Source organism: Lingula anatina, chromosome 10 (genome assembly GCF_051362555.1).
Source record: "Lingula anatina isolate TDL-2025a chromosome 10, LinAna3.0, whole genome shotgun sequence".
In the NCBI taxonomy this organism is placed as follows: Eukaryota; Metazoa; Brachiopoda; class Lingulata; order Lingulida; family Lingulidae; genus Lingula; species Lingula anatina.
Window position 1 is genome coordinate 9,989,208 of NC_141776.1, and position 23,360 is coordinate 10,012,567.

The 23,360-nt window shown below is 33.5% G+C and overlaps 1 protein-coding gene and 1 long non-coding RNA gene across 7 annotated transcripts; one reads left to right on the top strand and one right to left on the bottom strand.

Moving 5' to 3' along the window:
* Positions 1-8,221, bottom strand: LOC147759543 (uncharacterized). 4 transcript variants are annotated; one of them, XR_015331355.1, is made up of 6 exons: positions 8,082-8,221; positions 5,730-6,382; positions 4,277-5,263; positions 2,929-3,162; positions 2,330-2,510; positions 1-1,796 (listed from the first exon to the last, which is right to left on the bottom strand). It is a non-coding gene; the product is annotated as an uncharacterized LOC147759543 (long non-coding RNA). The 4 variants fall into 4 exon arrangements; XR_015331354.1 differs by having other exon boundaries at positions 1-1,097; positions 1,704-1,796; positions 4,277-6,382; XR_015331356.1 differs by having other exon boundaries at positions 4,329-6,382.
* Positions 8,222-8,584: 363 nt separating this feature from the next.
* On the top strand, positions 8,585-23,298 carry LOC147759544 (uncharacterized). 3 transcript variants are annotated; one of them, XM_086997250.1, is made up of 10 exons: positions 8,585-8,761; positions 8,983-9,031; positions 20,896-21,022; positions 21,206-21,259; positions 21,640-21,690; positions 21,862-21,924; positions 22,170-22,223; positions 22,423-22,470; positions 22,776-22,861; positions 23,186-23,298. In XM_086997250.1, the coding sequence occupies exons 3-9, from the start codon at positions 20,977-20,979 to the stop codon at positions 22,856-22,858; spliced, it is 399 nt and encodes a 132-aa protein (XP_086853376.1). In that variant the 5' UTR covers positions 8,585-8,761; positions 8,983-9,031; positions 20,896-20,976; the 3' UTR covers positions 22,859-22,861; positions 23,186-23,298. The 3 variants fall into 3 exon arrangements, with proteins under 3 accessions (XP_086853376.1, XP_086853375.1, XP_086853374.1); XM_086997248.1 differs by lacking the exons at positions 8,585-8,761; positions 8,983-9,031 and adding an exon at positions 14,045-14,503; XM_086997249.1 differs by lacking the exons at positions 8,585-8,761; positions 8,983-9,031; positions 21,862-21,924 and adding an exon at positions 14,024-14,503.
* Positions 23,299-23,360: the final 62 nt, after the last annotated feature.

A 23,360-nucleotide genomic window follows, 5' to 3' on the forward strand; every position in this document is an offset into this window, starting at 1 on the left:
GTTGATTTACAAAGATTTATTGTGAAACAAATTTTCCTTTGCTCAGTACAAATACAAACAATGTCTACGTCTATGTATACATTAGAATTGGTTGTTCAAGAATGAACTATATACAATATACAGGTAAATCTAAGGGCAATCTAAGGGCACAAACAGACATCCAATTAATATCAAACATTTGAAAACATATTCCCTTTCCCACCTGATAGTGTAAAGCAAGATCAAGGCAAATGTTTATTAAGTCCTTTGGTTTGTTCTAGTGGTTTGTTGTATTCAGTCTCTGTTTATGCTGTCCTTGGTACAGAGTGATCAGTCTTAAAAGATTTCCAAACAGCAGTGGTTACTGTATATAGTTTGTATCCAACACCTCACACATAATGTCCGTAATATCCTTTGCACTGGTAAGATTAATAAAGAGAGTATTCAAATCCATTCCATAAATACATTCCTTTTGACATTTACACTTCCATCAAGGTCATAAATATACAGATTGGCCTGTGCTGAATTGCATATATTTGCAGCAATTGTACCAACTGAAGTATATGATAGACCTCTTGTTGAGCAGGTATTTTAACTTAAAAGTAGATACTGGAACCACATTGCGAATGGTTGAACACACTTTTTTACTATTCAGATTACATGTTACAAAGAGAATCTATGCATGTCAAATCCCAGATAGTTTGGCTTTAAAACACCCCAATGAACTTATTTTCCAAGTGAAAATTAATTACTGTGGTTACTAGTTCTAAGTAAAATAGTGTACGCTAAATTAAAAATATTTTTCACACTAGACCTACAATTATTATTATTATCCACATATCAATACATCTACATGATTCCTGTAATAATAAGAGTTGGAGCCAACTGTGTTGGACCTATAACACAGTTTTAACATTGCTTACAAGGCAAAAGTAATATCTGAATTTTCTGATATAAATTTAAAGCTACAGGCGGACAAAAATAAAATCTCTAAATCACATAAGAGAGTGGTCATGACCATTTAAAACCTAAAAATCTAAACAAAAAAAAAAAAAAAAAAAAACTGAAAAAAAAAAAAAAAAAAACACTTTGGCTTGGTCATGGTGTTTTCCAAACCTCTGAAAAGGACAAAACAATTGGTTATGTTGGTACACTACAAAAATTATGTCAGGGGACAGGGTGTGAATTCTTTAACTACACATTTGTTGTATTACCACTACCAAGCAACGTTCAGTAAAACCTACATGCAATATCCTAACTTGAAACTGTTCAGCTAATATTTTCAGTATATCAAGAAGCAATTAACAATTAGTTACCATACGATTTAGTGACAGGTTTTCTATTCATAAATTCTATTGTTACAGTATGCAATTATGCAAGCAGGAATGTAGCCTTACTTTAACTACATCAGCAAACTTAGGGACCATTCCCACAGATATTTGGATTGATCTATCTCCCTGGGGAGTCTCACTAAATTGCTATCAAACTAACCTTAAACGTAACCGTAACCGTAAACGTCTGTCACACCTAGTAAAACTGTTAGGGGGTAATTACCTTTACCGCTAGCTGATTCGGTAAGTGTGACAGACATTTAAGCCTCTTGAGCTGACTGCAATTTAGCGTGAATCCCCAGGAAGTTAGGTCGATCCAGATAGATCGATCTAAGTATGAGAACCCAGTCTTAGCCTAGATGGAGTCATGCATAGATGGAATAAGTAACTAACCTTCTGTGTATGGTTTCAAGTGAATATAACTAAGGCACCTTGGTTTTAAGCTCTTTCCCTTCCATTCTGCTTCTGGTCCATTTTTTTTTTACCCTAGAAGTATTACATGTATTATGAGAATTGTATGCAAGCAAGCCACAGTGGTACTAGAGAGCTTTGATAATGTATATTTTGACATGCTGAATTGCTAGCTACATTTTATTTTGCACCCACCCCCAATATACTACTAATATCTGTATCTTTAAGTCAAAATTAAGAAATAACAACTGTTCGTATGCAATTAATATTTCACAATAAAAACATTGTAAATATTTCCTAGAATTATAATGAATAACACTTTACCACCAAAACAGTGATTATTACTATTATTCTTGAATCTGTGCTTGCCATCTGACAAGATGGACCTTCATGATATGATTCTTAAAAAAACATGGACTATACTAACTTTGAATGTCAGAATGGAGTCATTAACAGTATAGAAAATTGTTTACCCTAGGAAAATCTGGTTTTTGGACAAAATGAACAGTTGTTCTTCCTTTGAATTTAATTTTAATCAAAATTGTATGAAATATGACAAAAATATATGCACTGAATAAGTGAACAAGTGGATGATGATTATGATTTACCTGTATGGTCCAATCCAATCTGTCTCTAGCTTGCCACTTTTCTACCCAACCTTATGAAAGTTTTTCTGCAGAACTTTCATTCCCCATTCTAATTGAAATACTACCACATTCTTTCCTTCCTTTGCCTCATACTATCTCTTGTTCTTTGGATGATAATTTTGACAAATCTTGTCAAATATTTCTGAAATTTTTACAAATGATACTTAACAACAATAAAAATCTGTCATAAGCCGATCAGTTGACTGTGTCTAATGAAAAGTATTTTCTTTGGACTATATATTTGAGAAAACTGAAAATTACACTGAAAACACTGGCAAATTCCATGATTTAAAATAGTTAAACGTTAATAATTTTGACAAATCTTGTCCAATGTTTCTGAAATCTGTACAAATGATGCTTAACAACAATAAAAGTCTGTGATAAGCTGATCAGTTGTCTGTGTCTTTTTTTAAGTGTTAAGTTTATTGGAAATTGATAATCAGAAGTGTGAGAATTGACCAAAACAAATATTTCAATATTGCAATGTATTATTTACTATCGAAGCTAGAAATGGCATATGTGATGACTTGAGTTTGTTTGTGTAGAAGGTTGCAAGTTACCTATAGCTGTCATCTGGAAAGCAATATATACCCATACAAGACTTCTCCTTACTATCAATGTCAGATGCAGATTACTCCTCACAATGGGTTTCTGGAATGGATTGTTGTTAGCACAATATTTGACAATGTCCTAAATCTTGCCACATATCATGTATTGTACACATGAATAAGACAGAGTGCTGCTCTTGATGCTGTCTTAAACTTCACTGCCTGCTTTTTCATGGTAAAGGTACTCTGGAAAAAGAACAATATAACTGAAAAAACTGTAAATTACATTGAAAACACTGGCAAATTCCATGACTTAAAATAGTTAAACGTTAATAATTTTATCAAATCTTGTCAAATATATCTGAAATTTTTACAAATGATACTTAACAACAATAAAAATCTGTGATAATCTGATCAGTTGACTGTGTGACTAATGAAAAGTATTTTCTTTGGACAATTTATTTGAGAAAACTGAAAATTGCACTGAAAACACTGGCAAATTCCATGATTTAAAATAGTTAAACGTTAATAATTTTGTCAAATCTTGTCCAATATTTCTGATATTTTAACAAATGATGCTTGACATCAATGAAAATCTGTGATAATCTGATCAGTTGACTGTGTGTCTAATGAAAAGTATTTTCCATGGACGATATATTTGAGAAAAATGAAAATTAAACTGAAAACACTTGCAAATTCCATGACTTAAAATAGTTAAATGTTAATAATTTTGACAAATCTTGTCCAATGTTTCTGAATTTGCACAAATGATGCTTAACAACAATAAAAATCTGTGATAAGCTGATCAGTTGACTGTGTCTAACGAATAGTATTTTCTTTGTACAATATATAAGAGAAAACTCAAAATTACACTGAAAAGAAAATGGCAAATTTCATGACTTAAAATAGTTAAACGCTAATAATTTTGCCAAATCTCGTCCAATGTTTCTGAAATCTGTACAAATGATGCTTGACAACAATAAAAGTCTCTGAAAAGCTGATCAGTTGTCAACGTCAAATGAAAAGTGTTCTTTGGGGCAATATATTTTGGAAAACAGAAAACTATCACAAAAACACTGGCAAATTCCATGGCTCAAAATAGTTAAACATAAATAATTTTGTCAAATCTTGTCCTATACTTCTGAAATTTGCACAAAAGAAGCTTAACAATAATAAAAATCTGTGATAAGCTAATCAGTTGACTGTGTTTTTTTAAGTGCCCAGTTTATTGGAAATTGATAATCAGAAGTGTGAGAATTGACCAAAACAAATATTTCAATATTGCAATGTATTATTCGCTATCAAAGAAAACAGCAAATGTGATGATTTGAGTTTGTTTGTGTAGGAGGTTGCAAGTTACCTGTAACTGTCATCTGGAAAACAATATACACCCATACAAGACTTCTCCTTACTATCAATGTCAGATGCAGATTACTCCTCACAATGGGTTTCTGGAATGGATTGTTGTTAGCACAATATTTGACAATGTCCTAAATCTTGCCACATGTCATGTATTGTACACATAAATAAGACCTAGTTCTGCTCTTGCTGCTGTCTTTCACTGCCTGCTTTTTCATGGTAAGGGTACTCTGGAAAGAAAGAACAATAAACTTCAGAAAACTGAAAATTACATTGAAAAAACTGGCAAAACCCATGACTTAAAATAGTTAAACGCTAATAATTTTGCCAAATCTCGTCCAATGTTTCTGAAATCTGTACAAATGATGCTTGACAACAATAAAAGTCTCTGAAAAGCTGATCAGTTGTCAACGTCAAATGAAAAGTGTTCTTTGGGGCAATATATTTTGGAAAACAGAAAACTATCACAAAAACACTGGCAAATTCCATGGCTCAAAATAGTTAAACATAAATAATTTTGTCAAATCTTGTCCTATACTTCTGAAATTTGCACAAAAGAAGCTTAACAACAATAAAAATCTGTGATAAGCTAATCAGTTGACTGTGTTTTTTTAAGTGCCAAGTTTATTGGAAATTGATAATCAGAAGTGTGAGAATTGACCAAAACAAATATTTCAATATTGCAATGTATTATTTGCTATCAAAGAAAACAGCAAATGTGATGATTTGAGTTTGTTTGTGTAGGAGGTTGCAAGTTACCTATAGCTGTCATCTGGAAAACAATATATATCCATACAAGACTCCTCCTTACTATTAATGTCAGATGCAGATTACTCCTCACAATGAGTTTCTGGAATGGATTGTTGTTAGCACAATATTTGACAATATCCTAAATCTTGCCACATGTAATGTATTGCACACATGAATAAGACCTAGTTCTGCTCTTGCTGCTGTCTTTCACTGCCTGCTTTTTCATGGTAAGGGTACTCTGGAAAGAAAGAACAATAAACTTCAGAAAACTGAAAATTACACTGAAAAAACTGGCAAACCTCATGACTTAAAATAGTTAAACGTTAATAATTTTGCCAAATCTTGTCCAATATTTCTGATATTTTAACAAATGATGCTTAAGATCAATAAAAATCTGATAATCTGATCAGTTGACTGTGTGTCAGTGTGTCACTTGACCTATAGCTGTCATCTGGAAAACATCAGAACAATATAACTGAGAAAATTGAAAATTACATTGAAAAGACTGGCAAATTGCATGACTTAAAATAGTTATACATTAATAATTTTGTCAAATCTGGTCTAATGCTTCAGAAATTTGTACAAATTAAGCTTTACACTACAGCACTACTGATTCAAAAATTCACTGAAATATTAAAAGATCCACAATACAATGTGATCTACGGAAGAGCATTTAATAAATGAATATTATGTTGTTACTTGACCATTTTGAAAATTAATCTGGAGTCAATGTGTTCCATTGTATCAGTATAGTTCTGTGCCTCCTAGTACAGTGTAGTATTCATGGGTCACTGTGTTCCATTGTGGTAGTATACGTAGTCCTGTGCCTCCTAGTACAGTGAAGTAGTCATGACTCATTGTGCTCCATTGTGGCAGTATAGTCCTGTGCCTCCTGGTACAGTGTAGTAGTCTGGAGTCATTGTATTCCATTATGTCAGTATAGTCCTGTGCCTCCTAGTACAGTGTAGTAGTCTGGAGTCATTGTATTCCATTGTGGCAGTATAGTTCTGTGTCTCCTAGTACAGTGTAGTAGTCTGGAGTCATTGTGTTCCATTGTGGCAGTATAGTTCTGTGTCTCCTAGTACAGTGTAGTAGTCTGGAGTCATTGTATTCCATTGTGTCAGTATAGTCCTGTGTCTCCTAGTATAGTGTAGTAGTCTGGAGTCATTGTGTTCCATCGTGTCAGTATAGTCCTGTCTCCTAGTACAGTGTAGTCTGGAGTCATTGTATTCCATTGTGTCAGTATAGTCCTGTGTCTCCTAGTATAGTGTAGTAGTCTGGAGTCATTGTATTACATTGTGGCAGTACAGTCTTATGTCTCTTAGTACAGTGTAGTAGACTTAAGTCAGATGATGGACTGGAAGAGATAAAAAAACTCAGTGGTCAGAAATTTTCCACAAAAAGTTCAAGAGTCTGAGAGTATTGACAATTTATTACTTTCGTTCAACAAAAAAAAAAAACGTGAATGAATGTGTAAAAAAAATTATCTTACAAAATAAAGTGTTGTTGTTGGTTACAGCCGAGGCATACACTACTATACTAGTGCTGGTAATACAGAAGACAGGTGGATTTCCTGTCGTCACTGAAACTCGGGATGTGCTAATACATGTTAGTGATGGCAGAAACTAAAAGACAGAAAACCAGAACAACAGAACAGTAGAACAGACTAAATGCGGAATACAGTAAAAAGTGGAACGTGTATCAAATACATTGTGGAACAAGGGAATATTATTTATGTGATGCTAAAAGAAAAACAAGACAAATATAAATATATTGAGTTATTACTATTATTATTGTCGTCTGCTTTTTGTGCACTTTGTACAATACATGTCATCTTGTTTTAAGGCGGTGTCTGTTGCGCCTTTACATAGAGGATGGTATTCTTTATTGCAACCGTCATAAATGACATACAGGGTGTGTGTATCTGGCAGCTGGCATTCACAGTAGAAATTGACTGCGACTGAGTTTTTTTCACACGATTTTTAATTTTACGCCTGCTTATAATAGGAAAAAGCAATAGATGACGTCTTTTTTAACAAAAAAATGAATGTGGACTAAGTTTTTTGTGGTCATACTTCATGGTTGTTGGATCTTTGCCGTTCGCCAATGTAACCATATTCGCTATGATGTATAAACCACAATTGTAGTTTACTAGTTGTTATTTTGTTGGGTTACCGCAAAACGTTAATTTGTAGAGTTCTTGACGATGCCATGGTGCTATCAATGTCGCAATGCACATTTGTTCCATGGTTGGAATGTCACTGAAAGAAGAATCGCATATATTCAGCGTATATGGGACACACCCCTATGTTTGAAACTGTGAGCCAATGTGTTCCGCGGTCTGGTGTTCAGTTTATTATTTGGATAAATCTATTTTTGTGACTCTTGAAATCTAACTGTACTGCCAGTGAACATGACTAGAGTCTTTCTGGAAGCGGGAATTGGTGTTTAATGTTATATCATGACAAGCGTCGATTATCGTTCCATTCAGCCAACCACAAGGGTCAGTGATTATATCGCGGTCTCTGATGTTCAAATTTTCATTAATAATATTCCTATCAGCCGGGATTGACACTTCTCCGCTGTAGCTGATGTCCCTGATGTCCCATCCATTAAAGTGAGTAAAGTGTTCCATTCCGTGGCTGTTGTCTGTATGTTCCGTTCCGTAGCTGCTGTCAGAGTATTCCGTGTCCCGAGTAGAGTGTTCTGTTCCGCACAATCGATGGGGGCTTCTTTCCACCCTTGTATGTCACGAAGCAGCCACTTAAACTCTTCTTACTGATTAGTTCTTATTCTGATATCATCGACAAAATATTTCATAATACTGGGGGCCATTTTTGTTCGCAACATTGTAGTATGATAGAATAGTTGTCTTCAGTCTGGGAGCGCAAAAGAGCATATAGGTCGTTGATGATTATGTTCCGGGTATTTACAAGAACCCCGTCGGCGATCATTTTGCGTTGGAACTCTTCAGATGACTCAAGAAGAACAATAGGAAATTGTATTTATAAAAGAAGACACAACGTCAGTTGTGCTCTGATTTATAATCATCTCACCTGCCATCGCAAAATGTTGCATCATTACAGATGAAAAAGTTAAAGTGGATGACGGCAATCAATCTCGTCTGTTTTCCAAAAGCACTTTTTATCTGCAGCCAAGTCTATATATCATGCTATCGTCGCATTGTGACAAGCACATTGCATCGTGATGTGAACAGTGAACAACTGACACAGTCGATATCACATACGTATCCTTCATTTCAAATGTTTTATCCTGATGACGTTTTGCAATCATGGCAGAATTACCATTTAAGAATGCCCTGACTGAAGATGACACCCAGTGTACAGAAAGTTGGATGAAATTTTCGGTTTTTCATCATCACCTTTCGCTGACGCCATGTTAACATTGAGTATAGATGGCGCTGTGCAAGAGGTGAGACTTGTGGTTTGCACCATAGACCCCAACCGATATCAGTCAGCCTGCTTCCTAAAAAAAACCGTGCAAGGATGGGGGCATAAGCATCTTACACAGGATAACCAGGCTCTAGTTGTGTGTGATATAGTGTGATTTGTAAAGCAGAGAGAGTCACGTCGAGACCGTCAAAATAGCGCCATTCCTATTGGTTTAAAGTTAAGGAACAATACAGGAGCTGTCCAATCAAATTTCTTTATACAGTAATTATTCCTGTTTATTGTTTTAGTAAACAAAGCAAAGATATAATTTTGCACAGTAGCTGGTAAGTTAAATTTTTGTTCAAAATTGACCATGAAAGTTTGTATCCAAGTTTTTTTATATGATAAATTTATTCTAAATGAAATTTTGGAGAATTTCCTGTTACACAACGTCAATTTTTTGCTGATAATCCCAATATAATGGAGTGTATCACTACAAAAGAAAGATGCAACTGAAATCTGTTATTGGAACATGTTAAAGTATGATTTGATTTATTTATTGCAGATGTCAGTTAATATGGAAATTGAAAATAACAAAGAAGAGCAGTGTGCTCGTAAGTTGTGTGTACTGTATGTGTGCGTGCATGCACGAGAAGTTATTCATATATATTATCAGGCTGTACACTGTATGAGTCATAGACTGAGTTCCCATACCTAGATCGATCTAACAGGGCCGATCCATCTCCAAGGGGTTTCTCCCAAAATTGCTTTCATCTTAAGCGTCTTAGATGTCTGCCACTCCTACTGAAGGTGCTAAATGATCATTAATATCCCCCTAGCAGCTTCTGGCACACATCTAAGCTGCTTAAGTTGATTGCAATTTAGGGAGAAACCTCTTGGAGATGGATTGATAATCTATATAAGATAGATCTAGGTATGGGGACCAAGTCTAATACATGTTCTACCAAATCAATACATTGTCCTAAACTGCTTTTGCATACTTTTCAATGTTCTTATATAAATGAAAAAGAAATTGACTTACTTATTCATAATAAGAATGCAATATATCCCTTTTTTATATTTAGTGAGTGATTTGAATGTCTGCAATTACAACATCAAAAAGATATATTGACAAGATTTCTTTCTATTTTCTGTTTCATTTTGAACAGCCATGGCCACTGTTCGAATACTCCTAAAGGACAATATCTTAAAAGCCAAAGCAGTGGGCAGAGGAACTGCCCTTGGAACATGGGACACCCAACGTGGTGTAAACCTTGCTAGGTGCACCGAGTTAGGTGTCCCTGTTCTAAGGGCGGAAGTTCTTCTGCCCAAGGCTGCAAATATAGAGTGGAAGTTTGTTAGACCGCAAAACGTAAGTATATTATATTAATTTATTTGTAATGACAAATGAACTGAGATGAAAACAAGGCAGCAAAGCTGTCAAATGTACAGACAAAAAAACAGAAAATAAAGATGCAAAATAGCTCATTTTGTCAATTTTGATGCAATAATAAATAATGCTTATAATAACACAGTCAGTTAACACTGATTTTTAATCATGCACAACAGGTAACATGGTCAATAACAGGAGCAGATCCAGAGATATTTTCTGACAGTATTCCAAAGTATCTTTGTTGATCCATCCTACACTTTTGATGGTCTTCCAACAGAAAAAAAATTGATACCAGTTAATGTAAACTTTAAAATCTGACCTTCACCTGAAAGACCCAGAAGACGGCCTCAATCCATCCCTGCAATAAGATTACAGTTTCTGGACTATGAGAGTTCAAATTCACATAATGAAAATCCCAATATTTGAAAATGTTGACAGTGCATAAAATAATATTACATAATGTTTAAAGACATAAAAACCTATGCAACTGCTTATGTGGAAATACAGAAAATCTGAAGAGCTTCAGGTGGATGGGAGTTGAAAATTCCAGTGTTTAGAAAAAAAATTAAAAAGAAAATACACACACAAAAAAAAAAAAAAAAAAAAAAAAAAAAAAAAAAAAAAAATTCCAATAAAGCTGCTATTCAAACTTTTAATCTTGCTGTATTAACATGATATGAATAACCCCGATGTGTTTGAGGATAATAAGGCACTGTTATTCATCTATAGCATTAATGTTGGCATTACAAATTTTTTTTTTCTTTTGTAAACTTATTTGCAGTATTAAACAACATTTACCTGCATAATTATCACCAATTCCTAATTATGTGACACAGTTAAGAGAGCTTAACCTATAGAAAATGGGTCATTTTGTCAATTTTGATGCAATAATAAATAATGCTTATAATAGCACTGTCAATCAACACTGAATTTTAATCATGCACAACAGGTAACATGCTCAATAATAGGAGCAGATCCAGAGGTATTTTCTGACAGTATTCCAAATTATATTTGTTGATCCATCCTACACTTTTGATGGTCTTCCAACAGAAAAAAATTGATACCAGTCAATGTAAACTTTAAAATCTGACCGTCATCTGAAAGACCCAGAAGACGGCCTCAATCCACCCCTGCAATAAGATTATAGTTTCTGGACCATGAGAGTTCAAATTCACATAATGAAAATCCCAATATTTGAAAAATGTTGACAGTGCATAAAATAATATTACATATTGTTTAAATACATAAAAACCTATGCAACTGCTTATGTGGAAATACAGAAAATCTGAAGAGCTTCAGGTGGATGGGAGTTGAAAATGCCAGTGTTTAGAAAAAAATTAAAAAGAAAACACAAAAAAAAAAATCCAATGCTATTCAAACTTTTAATCTTGCTGTATTAACATGATATGAATAATCCCAATGTGTTTGAGGATAATAAGGCACTGTTATTCATCTATAGCATTAATGTTGGCATTACAATTTTTTTTTCTTTTGTAAACTTATTTGCAATATTAAACAACAATATTTACCTGCATAATTTTCACCAATTCCTAATTATGTGACACAGTTAAGAGAGCTTACCCTATAGGACTTGAATGGGAAATCTCAACGTGTGTTTTATGTAATCTTATTTAATGGGCACTTGAAAATCAATTAGGCAAGTAATTTTATAGCTCTGAATTTAGCTAGTGATTATCCCAAGGGACAATTACCACCATCCATAAACAGTAGCCCCATATAGCACTCCATAGAGCTGCATTGCTTCCAAAACAGAAAACAATCACACTGATTTCCAACACAAGCTACACTTCAGTCCTATGAAACTTTTCAGTAAGTTAGAATATCATAAGTAAAATGGTTTTTCCTTAATGGTCATCCCAGCAGCGATGTCCAAAAAAGTTTTTTTTTTCCATCTTTTATGCAATTTAACATAATGCTTAACAGCACAATGGCCATCAATTTTTAATAATAAAGAAAATGTATCATAGCTATTCAAAAGATGTGACTAGCAATGGTATTCAAGCCAATGGAAGTTCAAAGACTAAGTCACACCTTGAAAATGTCCATATGTGAAAATTTTTATTGTAACAAAAAACTATATAATTTCCAAGAAAGTTAACCGATGTAACAGGTTTTCCAACTGAAGCTATAATTTAGTGCTATGCTACATTTCTGTAAGTTTGAGAAGAGTAAGTGACTTGGTTTTCCTTTAATGGTCACTATGGAGGCATTGTCTAAAATGGGGTTGTCTTCAATTTTGATGCAATGTTACATAATGCTTAACAGCATAATGACCATCAATTTTTAATAATAAAATAAAAGTATCATGGATATTCAGAAAATTTGATATGGAAGGGTCTTCAGGGCCATGGAAGTTCAGAGTCACAACTTCAAAATGCCAAAATGTACACAAGAGATAACTGTACTGAAATGAATTTCTTTCCACTTTCAACACTTTTTTACATATATCAAAATAATCAATTTACTGTTGTTTTTAAATGATCAACTAAGAAAGTTGTTGACATAGGAAAAATATCAATAGAACAATTTTAAATGTCCAATTTGTTCCATTCTGAGATTCTGAACATGGTGAATGATTGAATCTGACAAACTGTAAAGATATGAGTTTATTTCCATTTTTGACACTTTATTACAAAATGCACAATAACAGGTTTACCATCATTTTTATATAATCAACTAACAATATCGTAAAGATGCAGAAAATGTCAAAAGAACACCTTTACATTACTAATTAGTTCACAAATGAGATTGTTAACATGCCTAAGAATTAAATCCGAGGAAAAAAGACTTATATACAAAAAAAGGCACAATTTCACCAAAACTGAACCAATCAAGCTTATTTTCGAACCTCATCTGTATTTTAGTAACTCTGATCACCCCTGTGAATTTCAAGACGATTGGCCAATTGATTTTCCTTGAAATGTGTTATCGGTGTTGCACATATGCTGAAATAGTGAAAAAACAGCATAACTTCCATAAAAATGGCCTGATCAGACTGATTTTCGAACTTGACCTGCGTATTATGAATATTCATCATTTCAGAAACTTATAAGCCAAAAAATAAAATGATTTTTCGCTTATCGTGTTATTGGTGTTGCATTTATGCTGAAAAAAATGAAAAAATGATATAACTTCCACAAACATGGCCCGATCATGCTGATTTTCGGACTTGACCTGCGTATTAAGAATATTCATCAGTTCTGTAAGTTTCAAGCCAAAAGGTAAAATGGTTTTTCACTTATCGTGTTATCGGTGTTGCATTTATGCTGAAAAAAATGAAAAAATAGCATAACTTCCACAAATATGGCCTGATCATGCTGATTTTCGAACTTGACCTGCGTATTATGAATATTCATCAGTTTTGTAAGTTTCAAGCCAAAAAGTAAAATGGTTTTCCACGTATTGTGTTATCGGTGCTGCATATATGCTGAAAAAAGTGAACAAGGCAGCCTCCTTGGCAGAGGTAAATATAATTCCAAAGAAGCTGCTATTCAAACTTTTAATCTTTGAGTTTGATATATATATATATATACAATCATAAGTAACATGGTTTTCCCATAATGGTCATCATGGCAGCAGCACCAAAAATTGTGTTTTCTTCTATTTTGATGCAACATTACATAATGCTTAACAGCAAAATGACCATCAATTTTTAATAATAAAATATACATGTCATGGATTTTCAGAAAATGTGACTAGTATGGGTCTTCAAGCCTGTGGAGGTTCTAAGTTGCACCTTGAAATTGCCAATAAGTGAAAAATTAAATTTTCACAAAAAACTGCCAGAGAAATTTACCAAACAGTATGCATTGCCTACTGAGGCTGTATGTTAGACCCATGTTTCTTTCTTGTAAGTTTGAGAACAGCAAGTGACATGTTTTCCCTTAAATGGTCATCATAGGAGCAGTGCCCAAAATAGGTTTTTTTCAAATTTTGATGCAATATTACATAATGTTTAACAGCATGATGACCATCAATTTTTAAGAATAAAATATTAGTATCATGGATATTCAGAAAATGTGACTAGCAAAGGTCTTCAGGCCCATGGAACTTCAAAGTCACATCTTGAAAATGCCAAAATGTAAACAAGACAGCACTGTTCTGAAATGTTTTTTTTTTCCCATTTTTAACAATTTTTAACATAAAACAAAATTAACAGTTTACTGCCATTTTTATATTATCAACTAAGAAAATTGATGAGATGGGAAAAATATCAACAGAGCAGTGTTAAATGTCCAATTTCCTCCATTCTGAGATTCTGAACATAGTGGATGATTGAATCTGACAAACTGCAATGATATGAGTTTATTTCCATTTTTGACACTTTATTACACAATACATGATAACAAGTTTACCATGTTTTTTTACATAATCAACTAACAAGGGGAGGTGAGTCAAGATGGCGGCATAACGTGAGTAACCTGCTCGTAGCTCCTCGCTAATGTCAGTTTTGTGTCTGTCTGTGTAGACTTTGATCAAAATGCCAGGTGACAGGAAAAAATCAACTCAATCAACAATCGACCAATACAAGAATCAGAAAAAAGAGTCTGCTGAAAAGCCATCAAAAAAGGAAAAACGGAGTCACTCCGACGTGGCAGAAGAGAGCATGGAGGGGGCGGACCTTGACTCTCAACTAGCCAGCATCCACGGTGACCTGGCCGGCATAAAAGAGGTATTGAGTTCTTTAGTCACTAAGGATGAAATAAGTGACATCGTAGCAACAATAACCGATCAAATGCTAGAAAAACAATATGAACTCATACAAAGTGAGATGAAAATAAGAATTGCCGAGGTCACGGGTAAAATGCAAGACAAAATTGACTCACTATTGCTAGAAAATGAAAACCTTAAAGAGAAACTGAATGAGAAAGAAAAGAAACTAAAAGATCTGGAGGAAAGGGTCGTTCAAAATCATGCTAGATCAACTGAAGCAATCAAACAAACTAACTACAACGAGCAATACTCGAGAAAATTAAATGTAAGAGTCCTAAACTTCCCCCCTTGCAACAAAGAAAATTTAAGAAGTGACTTCCCTGAATTTCTCAAGAAAGAAATCAACATTGAACTGGCCCCCCATGATATAACTGCAATTCATAGAATCCCAGGCAGAGAGGGACAACATCAGCCAGTCATTGTAAAATTGAGAAATAATGACATAAAAAGATCAATTATGACCAAGAAAAAGGAAATAAAATCAAGTGTGAGGCTCTACGATGATATTACCCATAGAAACCTGGCCCTTATGTCCAAAATAAGGCAGACTGGATTAGTGGACTATGTCTGGTTCTACAATGGAGGAGTTTATGCCCAAAAGTCCACTGGGAAAAGAATTAAATTTGACCTTTTTGACAATATAGAAGAAAAAATAAAGAAGTATCGTGGCTCATAATCCACCTACATGTACAATGTAAACAGTAGACTGAATACAGTGTACTTATGAACTGTGGTAAACGAAATAACTGTAACTTATTGCTTCTTCTACCTGAACAATACACTGTGTTTAATTTACCAATAATGTAATGTAGAAGCCATATGTATATTTATTGTACGTAATATTTTTCAGATTACTTTCTCCTTGATGACTATTATTTGGTTGACTGACACAGCTTGAGCTGCAAGACCTGAGTAGACATCACTCCGGTTGTACTGTATCTATTATGTTCCCTGTGCAAGGGTATAGAAATTATTCATTCATGCGTGTGTGTGTGATTGTGTATGCTTGCGTAAAATTATGGTTGGTAGCACATTACTATGAGATGCTCACTGTTAGCTTCCTATCTTTGTTCTATTGTGAAGAAAGGAACACTCTTACATGTATATCACGGCATGTTAGATTTAGGAATGTCAAACTAGAATACTCCTCTCAGTCATACTATCATTGCTGTACTCGAGCATATTCTCTTTCAATAACATAAAAAATGTACCTAATCATCGTATGCCCGTGAATAGCAGTGTATTATGTTTACTAACAGGTTTTTTTTTTTTTTTTTTTTACCACTTAGCATGAATTCAATTAAGATCGCTTCTATTAACTGTCAAGGCCTGAGAGACTCTACAAAGAGAAGAGATATTTTTCACTTCTACAGATCAAAGAAATATCATATAGTATGTTTGCAGGATACCCATTTTGACAGTCATGAAGAAAAAAGGATCTTATCAGAATGGGGTTACAAAGCATATTTTAATTTCTTTTCTACTAACTCTCGGGGTGTTGCAATTTTAATAAATAATAATTTTGAATTCGAGTACCTTAAGGAATTTAAAACAAACGACGGCAATCTTTTAGCTCTTGATGTAAATATAGAAAAAAATAGATTCACATTAATCAACATTTATGGCCCGAACAAGGATACTCCAGATTTTTATGAACAGGTACGAGATATAATAATAGACTTTAATAATGAAAATTTCTTGATCTGCGGTGACTTTAATCTTACTTTAAACCCTGATATAGACACAGAAAATTATGCAAATGTGAATAACCCTAGAGCTAGGCAAAAATTACTTGAAGTTATGAATGACCTAAATATAATTGACTATTTCAGACTTCTCTACCCTGACGAGAGGAGATTCACATGGAGAAGAAGGAATCCCAGAAGGCAGGCTAGACTAGATTTCTTTTTAATTGCGGATAACCTTCAAAATTCAGTTTCTAATATTTCTATTAAGGCATCATACCGATCTGATCATTCACCCGTAATTTTAGAATTAAAGCTAAATAAATTTATTAAGGGCAAAGGCACTTGGGTATTTAACAGTTCCCTCTTAAAAGATGAGGAATATGTGAGTAAAGTGAAGGACATAATTAAGAGAACAAAAGTTCAATATGCAGTTCCGGTGTACGCCGAAGAAAATATTACAGAAATTCCAAACGAACAAATATCTTTCACTATTGATGACTCCTTATTTTTAGAAATGCTTTTAATGGAAATTAGAGGAATGACAATTTCCCATTCCTCTTTCAAGAAAAAACAAAGGGACAGGCAAGAATTAGAACTAGAAAGAGAAATTTATGTAATGGAAATGAACCACCCAAATGAAAATTCTTTGGACGAACTTGAGGCTAAGAGGGAGGCGTTGAAAAATATCAGACAAGAAAAACTAAAAGGAGTCCTCGTCCGAGCAAAATGCAGATGGATTGAGGAAGGAGAGAAGCCTACGAAATATTTTTGTTCACTTGAATCCAGAAATTATGTCAATAAAACTATTCAGAATTTAGAACTACCAGACGGAACAACAATATTTGATCAAAAACTTATACTAAATGAAGCAAAGTTATTTTATGAACGCCTTTACTCGTCAAAAACTAATCAATTAGAAGAGGTAGACCTAGAATTATTTTTTGCAAATTTAGATGTCCCCAAATTAAGCGAGCCTGATAAGGAATATTTACAAACCGAAATTACCTCAAAGGAACTTTTGAGGGTGCTGAAAAAAATGAAAAATAACAAATCGCCTGGATCTGATGGCTTTACTGCAGAGTTTTATAAATTTTTTTGGAATGATTTACATAGTTTTATAATTAGAGCAGTTAATGAAATTTTCATCAATGAGAAAATGATGGCGAGTCAAAATCTTGGGATTATAACCTGTATTCCAAAAGCCGATAAAATCAGAAAATTTATAAAAAATTGGAGGCCTATAACCCTTTTAAATGTTATTTACAAGATGATCTCGGGCTGCATAGCGGAAAGAATGAAACTCTATCTTGATAAAATTATTTCTAATTCTCAGTCCGGGTTTATTGCCGGAAGATATATTGGGGAAAATACAAGATTAATTTATGATCTAATGCATATCGCAGAAAAGAAAAATATTCCTGCTTTACTCATTCTTATCGATTTTGAAAAGGCCTTTGATTCTGTAGATTGGGGCTTTATTGATAAAGTTTTAGACTTTTTTAATTTTGGGGAAACTATAAAAAGGTGGTTTCATATCCTTAATTACGATAGCAAGGCCTCTGTTACACAAAACGGCCACTTGTCGGAGCCTTTCAAAATTTCGAGGGGCTGTCGTCAAGGGGACCCCTTGTCTCCCTATATCTTTCTGCTTTGTGCTGAGATTCTCGCAATCATGATAAAGAATAATAAAGATATTTGCGGAATAAAACTTGGTGACACCGAATTTAAAATAACCCAGTATGCTGATGACACCACCCTTATATTAGATGGTAATAGGTCTTCTTTCTTAGAATCTTTCCGTACATTAGACTATTTCTCAAAAATTTCAGGTCTCCATATCAACAATAGCAAGACTAAACCAGTGTGGATTGGCTCAAGAAAATATAGTCGGGAAGTTTTTCACCACGTTAGATGGAAACTTGATTGGGGTTCGACTCAATTTAATCTCTTAGGTATAGAATTCTCGGTAAATTTAAACGATATGGTCACTTTAAACTTTGATAAACAAATCCCGAAGATAGAGGGTATGATTCGGCATTGGAATAGAAGAATACTTACCCCTATTGGTAGAATTACTATCTTAAAAACCCTTATCATCCCAATGCTGAACCATCTTTTCATTTCTCTGCCAAATCCAGATCCAGTATTCATAAAAAAAACTAAGTTCCATTTTTTTCCAATTCATTTGGGGTAGCAAAATTGATAAGGTAAAGAGAGGTCAGATAGTAAAGGATTATGAATATGGTGGTCTAAAAATGACAGACTTAAGTAAATTCATAACGGCATTAAAATGTACATGGATAAGAAGACTATACCTTAAAAATAACGTTTATAACACTATTCTCCAGAGCACCTTTGATTTACAATCTATTTGGAATATATTTGACTATGGAAATGATTATTTAGATATACTCTTACGCAATTGCAATAACAGGTTTTGGAAAGATGTCATTATCTCCTGGAAAGATTTAACATACGGTGCAGAAGATATGAATAGCAATATTGCTCTTGAACCTCTGTGGTATAATAGAAAAGTAAAATTGGGTGGGGTATCAATATTGGACAAAGAATGGTACAATAAGGGTATAAGAATAATTGGCGATCTTTTCAACGAAGGAAAATTTTTAACCAAAGCTGAACTGGAAAGGAAATTTGGATTTCAAAGAGTATGTGATCTAAAATATTTTGGAATACGTAACAGTTTAAAATGTAGGCTAAATAACAATGAAGAAATTTTTGAAGATATTTTATTTCCTTATGTTCCTCAGCCGGTTCAGCTACTTATAAAGAGTCGAAATGGGTGTAAAGATTTCTATCAGGTTCTCATGAGTGAAGCTCCTGAAAACTTGGTACACGAAAGGAAATGGAACCTAGATCTAAATATAAATATCACTTGGAAGTATGTTTACAAGAATTGTTTCTATGTTACACGAGAAACAAAACTTCAATGGTTCCAATACAGAATAATTTTTAGAATCTTACCAGTTAGGTCATACCTGAAAAGAATCGGTATTGAGGTGTCAGAGAAATGCTTTATCTGTGGAGCGGAGAGGGAAGATTTGCGACATGTATTTTTAAATTGCTAGCGAATAAGAAACATTTGGACTGAAATGGAACGCTTGATTGCTAACAAAACTGATGAAAGAATTACACTCTATGATGAAAATATACTTTTTGGAGTATCCAAAACAAATTTCAAGCCTCTAAATTACATTATTCTTGTCTCCAAATTTTATATATATACTTGTTTTAAAAGAAAAATGCAGCCGACCTTCCCTTCCCTTCTCTTATATATCAAAACAAAATTCGAATTAGAAAAATATGTTTCTCAAAAAAATCTTCAATTAGGCCATTTTCTTACAGAGTGGAGAACCTGGGATTCTATTTTTGACTAGTTTCTCCACTTATAAATTTACTTTACTTTTTCGATAATTTCTTATGTGAAATGTAAAATGTTGGTATCTTGTTATGTGCAGCATCACTTGTAATATACTGTTTCGTACGTAGTCCGGCTATCTACATGTTTACTTAATGTATAATGAATGTCTTGTGTGTGTTATTGTGTGTGTGTGTGTTAGTGTGTGTGTCTACAGATGTATTTTTGTTTGTCTTTTTGTGAATAAAAAAAAAAAAAAAAAAAAAACTAACAATGTTGTAAAGATGCAGGAAATATCAAACAAACACTTTTACGCATCTAATTAGTTCAATAATGAGACTGTTAACATGCCTAATAATTGAATCTGAGGAAATGTGAAAAAACAGTATAACTTCTAAAATAATGGCCCGATTATGCTGATTTTCGAACTCAACCTGCGTTTTAGTAAGATTGACCACTCCTGTGAATATAATGCCAATTGGCCAATCCATTTTTCTTATATTGTGTTATCAGTGTTGCATTTATATTGAAAAGTGAAAAAACAGCATAAATTCCCTAAAAATGGCCCAATCATGCTGATTTTCGAACTTGACCTGCGTATTAAGAATTTTCATCAGTTCTGTAAGTTTCAAGCCAAAAGGTAAAATGGTTTTCCAATTACTGTGTTATCGGTGCTGCATATATGCTGAAAAAGTGAAAAAACAGCATAAATTCCCTAAAAATGGCCCAATCATGCCGATTTTCGAACTTGACCTGCATATTATGAATATTCATCAGTTCTGTAAGTTTCAAGTCAAAAGGTACAATGGTTTTTCACTTATCGTGTTATCGGTGCTGCATATATGTTGAAAAAAGTGAAAAAACAGCATAAATTCCCTAAGAGTGACCCGATCATGCTGATTTTCGAACTTGACCTGCGTATTATGAATATTCATCAGTTCTGCAAGTTTCAAATCAAAAGGCAAAATGGTTTTCCACTTATCGTGTTATCGGTAAAAGTGCACGGCAACGACGACGGCGACGACGGCGACGACAGACGCAGATGATGGCTATATGTACAGACACATCTGTGTCTGTACATAATAATTTTCCTTTTTATTGAAAAAGAAAATCTAAGTTCAACAAATCTAAGTGCTTTTTTTTAGGTTCATTCATTTCTTGTAGATTACAATGTTTTTGATTAGTCAAATTTTAAATATATGTATCTTTTCATTTGGATTTTCTTTTTCATTTCAGACATTAACTTATCTTCAATTTATTTATTTATTTATTTATTTATTTATTAAGCCTTACCACCCTGGGTCTGGCTGGATATGGGAGCCTGAACCCTTTAGGAACAGGTGCCTCCAGGTGACCACCAAGGACAGCATGGAAGTGACCTGTACATGGGGAGAACTGGACATGGAAATAAAAGGTCTTATAATTCTATTAAATCTAACTAATGGAAAGAAAAAGTGAATTAACATTATTATTCTATAAATGTAAGATATGGAAAGAAATGGTCCTTTAATTCTATCAAATGAAATTTAGACTATTTCATTCTCAGTGTCTATATCATAATTTGTGAATAACAAAAAATGTATGCATCTTATTCCAGAGTCTAACTACACATATGAACCTGAAGTCCACACCAGTGATAAGGAAATTGCAGGTAATAATTCAGTTGAGTTTAGCAATTTACTTGGTGTGTTTGTTCATTCTCACTATTTGCAAGGAATCTTGAAGTAAAATTATCAATGTTTTTGACTACAAACACTTTAACTCTCAGGGTGCAAGTCTTGACCCTTGAAGCTGTTGATTATCAGGGACCGTTCACAATGAATTTGGTCAATTTTGTCTACCTAGCTAATGTGCACTAACTTCATGGAAACTTCAGAATGCAATCAGATTAATAAAAAAACATAACTGACTAACACATCCCCTCTTGTTTCTTACTTACCCGTAATTACATTACTACTGCCGTAACGTAACGTGTTAAGCTTAGATTCAATATAAATTGTATTCCCTTTCATTTTAATTATTCTGATTCAGTTGATGCCAAGGATGATAACAGAGTAAAGGCTCCTAACACTGAAGAGACAGGTAAGACAGGAATCTCAGTAAAATATTTATTATTTAAATACACATATGAAATGTACACATGTGCACACTTGCACACACACACACTCTTTATTTTCAGAAAAATCCATGCTTTTAACTGTGTAAAGATTGAACATGATTTGCACTCCTTTAAATTTGCTTCTGTTCTTTCAGTTGATACCAAAGACAAGAAATATGCAACAGTTTTAACAGTTGTTAAAAGTATTGAGGAGATAGGTGAGACCAGAAACTCAGTAATGCACGTGTCCACATGCACTAACATGCACTCTCACACAGTACACACACACACCACGTTGCTTATCCAAAGTCTTGTCTTTAGCATACTTAAGAAGATCCAAATTTATTTTAAGTGAATTGTATTTGAATGTGTTTTCACCAATGTAATTCCGTATTTGTGCCCGAATTCCGTTTGAACATGGATTTTGTTTCATTTGGTTTCAATTCCATATTTTTTGCTTTAGCCGACATTAAAGATGCAAACAGTGTGTCACTTGCTGAGGATATCAAGAAAAGAGGTAAGAAAGTTAGGTCCATTTAAACACACCCAAAAAGTTTACACACACACACACACACACACAGAAGCAGGCTCTCATACACAATCATTGTGTTAATTCACTGTTAGGTGATCTTATTCATTATTGTATCTTTGTCTGTGTATGATATCCTTGTTGTGCTCATGGACAGAATTATTTTGTTTTCCATTTTTTTCTTCAGTTAATGTCAAAGACACAAAAATTGTGATAGAGGACGTGAAGGAGAGAGGTAAGACGACAGGGTCTATATAATAGGTATCTACTTATTACAGTGTTAAAATGTGACTGTGCATGCACTTGCATGCCCACACACACACACACACACACACACACACACACACACTCCTTGTTGTGCAAACAGTATTTGTACTTTTGACAAGTATTAATTGAAATTCAAAATTTGATTATTCTTAACAGTGGTAAATGTGTTTCAATGTTGATTTATTTATGAAATAAGATGGTGCACAGACTGTATATTGAAGGTTATAATATATTATAGCATTTTACGGAGTAATGTTTTGTCATATATTTCAGCACCCAAGGATCGCCGTCCTTCACGGTGGCGGAGATTATTTAATCTTTTTACATCCTGCTTTAGGCGCAGGTCAAGGACATAAATGGTTATTATTATTATTATTATTATTAAATAAAAATTATCACTTCAAACATTGAGAAATTAGGAAAATTTGACATCATTTTCAAAAAAACAGATTTATTTTACTGTCATATGAAAGTTTTGTTTGCTTCCTTCTTTGGATGGCATCATAACTAAGTTGAAGTTTTTAAGAGGCAAACTATGTCAAACAACTGGTAAAAATTGTATTTTAATGGCAGTTATTATATGATAGCAGCCAAGAGCTGGTAGTTGTTGGATTGCTGCCTTTTAATAACTAATACATTTTAAGTGAATTATATTTTAATGTTTTTATCTTCTTATTTTTCAGGGAGGATAGTGCAGAACTACTAGAGTATTTTTACCTCTGTGGCAGTCAATTTAAAAACTTCAATATATCATTCTCTTAGTTTTACAATAAAAATTTAATTTTCTGTTATCAAATGAGTTTTGTTTTTCCTTCTTTTCTAAATTAAAAAGTTTAATTTAGCATTAAAATGTATAAT

Excerpts from the sequence above, each read along its gene's own strand:
- LOC147759544 (XM_086997248.1), top strand. The coding sequence starts at position 14,312 with ATGCCAGGTGACAGGAAAAAATCAACTCAATCAACAATCGACCAATAC. Across the intron at positions 21,691-21,861 it reads TCCTAACACTGAAGAGACAG|TTGATACCAAAGACAAGAAA; the intron begins GTAAGACAGGAA and ends CTGTTCTTTCAG. Across the intron at positions 22,224-22,422 it reads TGAGGATATCAAGAAAAGAG|TTAATGTCAAAGACACAAAA; the intron begins GTAAGAAAGTTA and ends TTTTTTCTTCAG.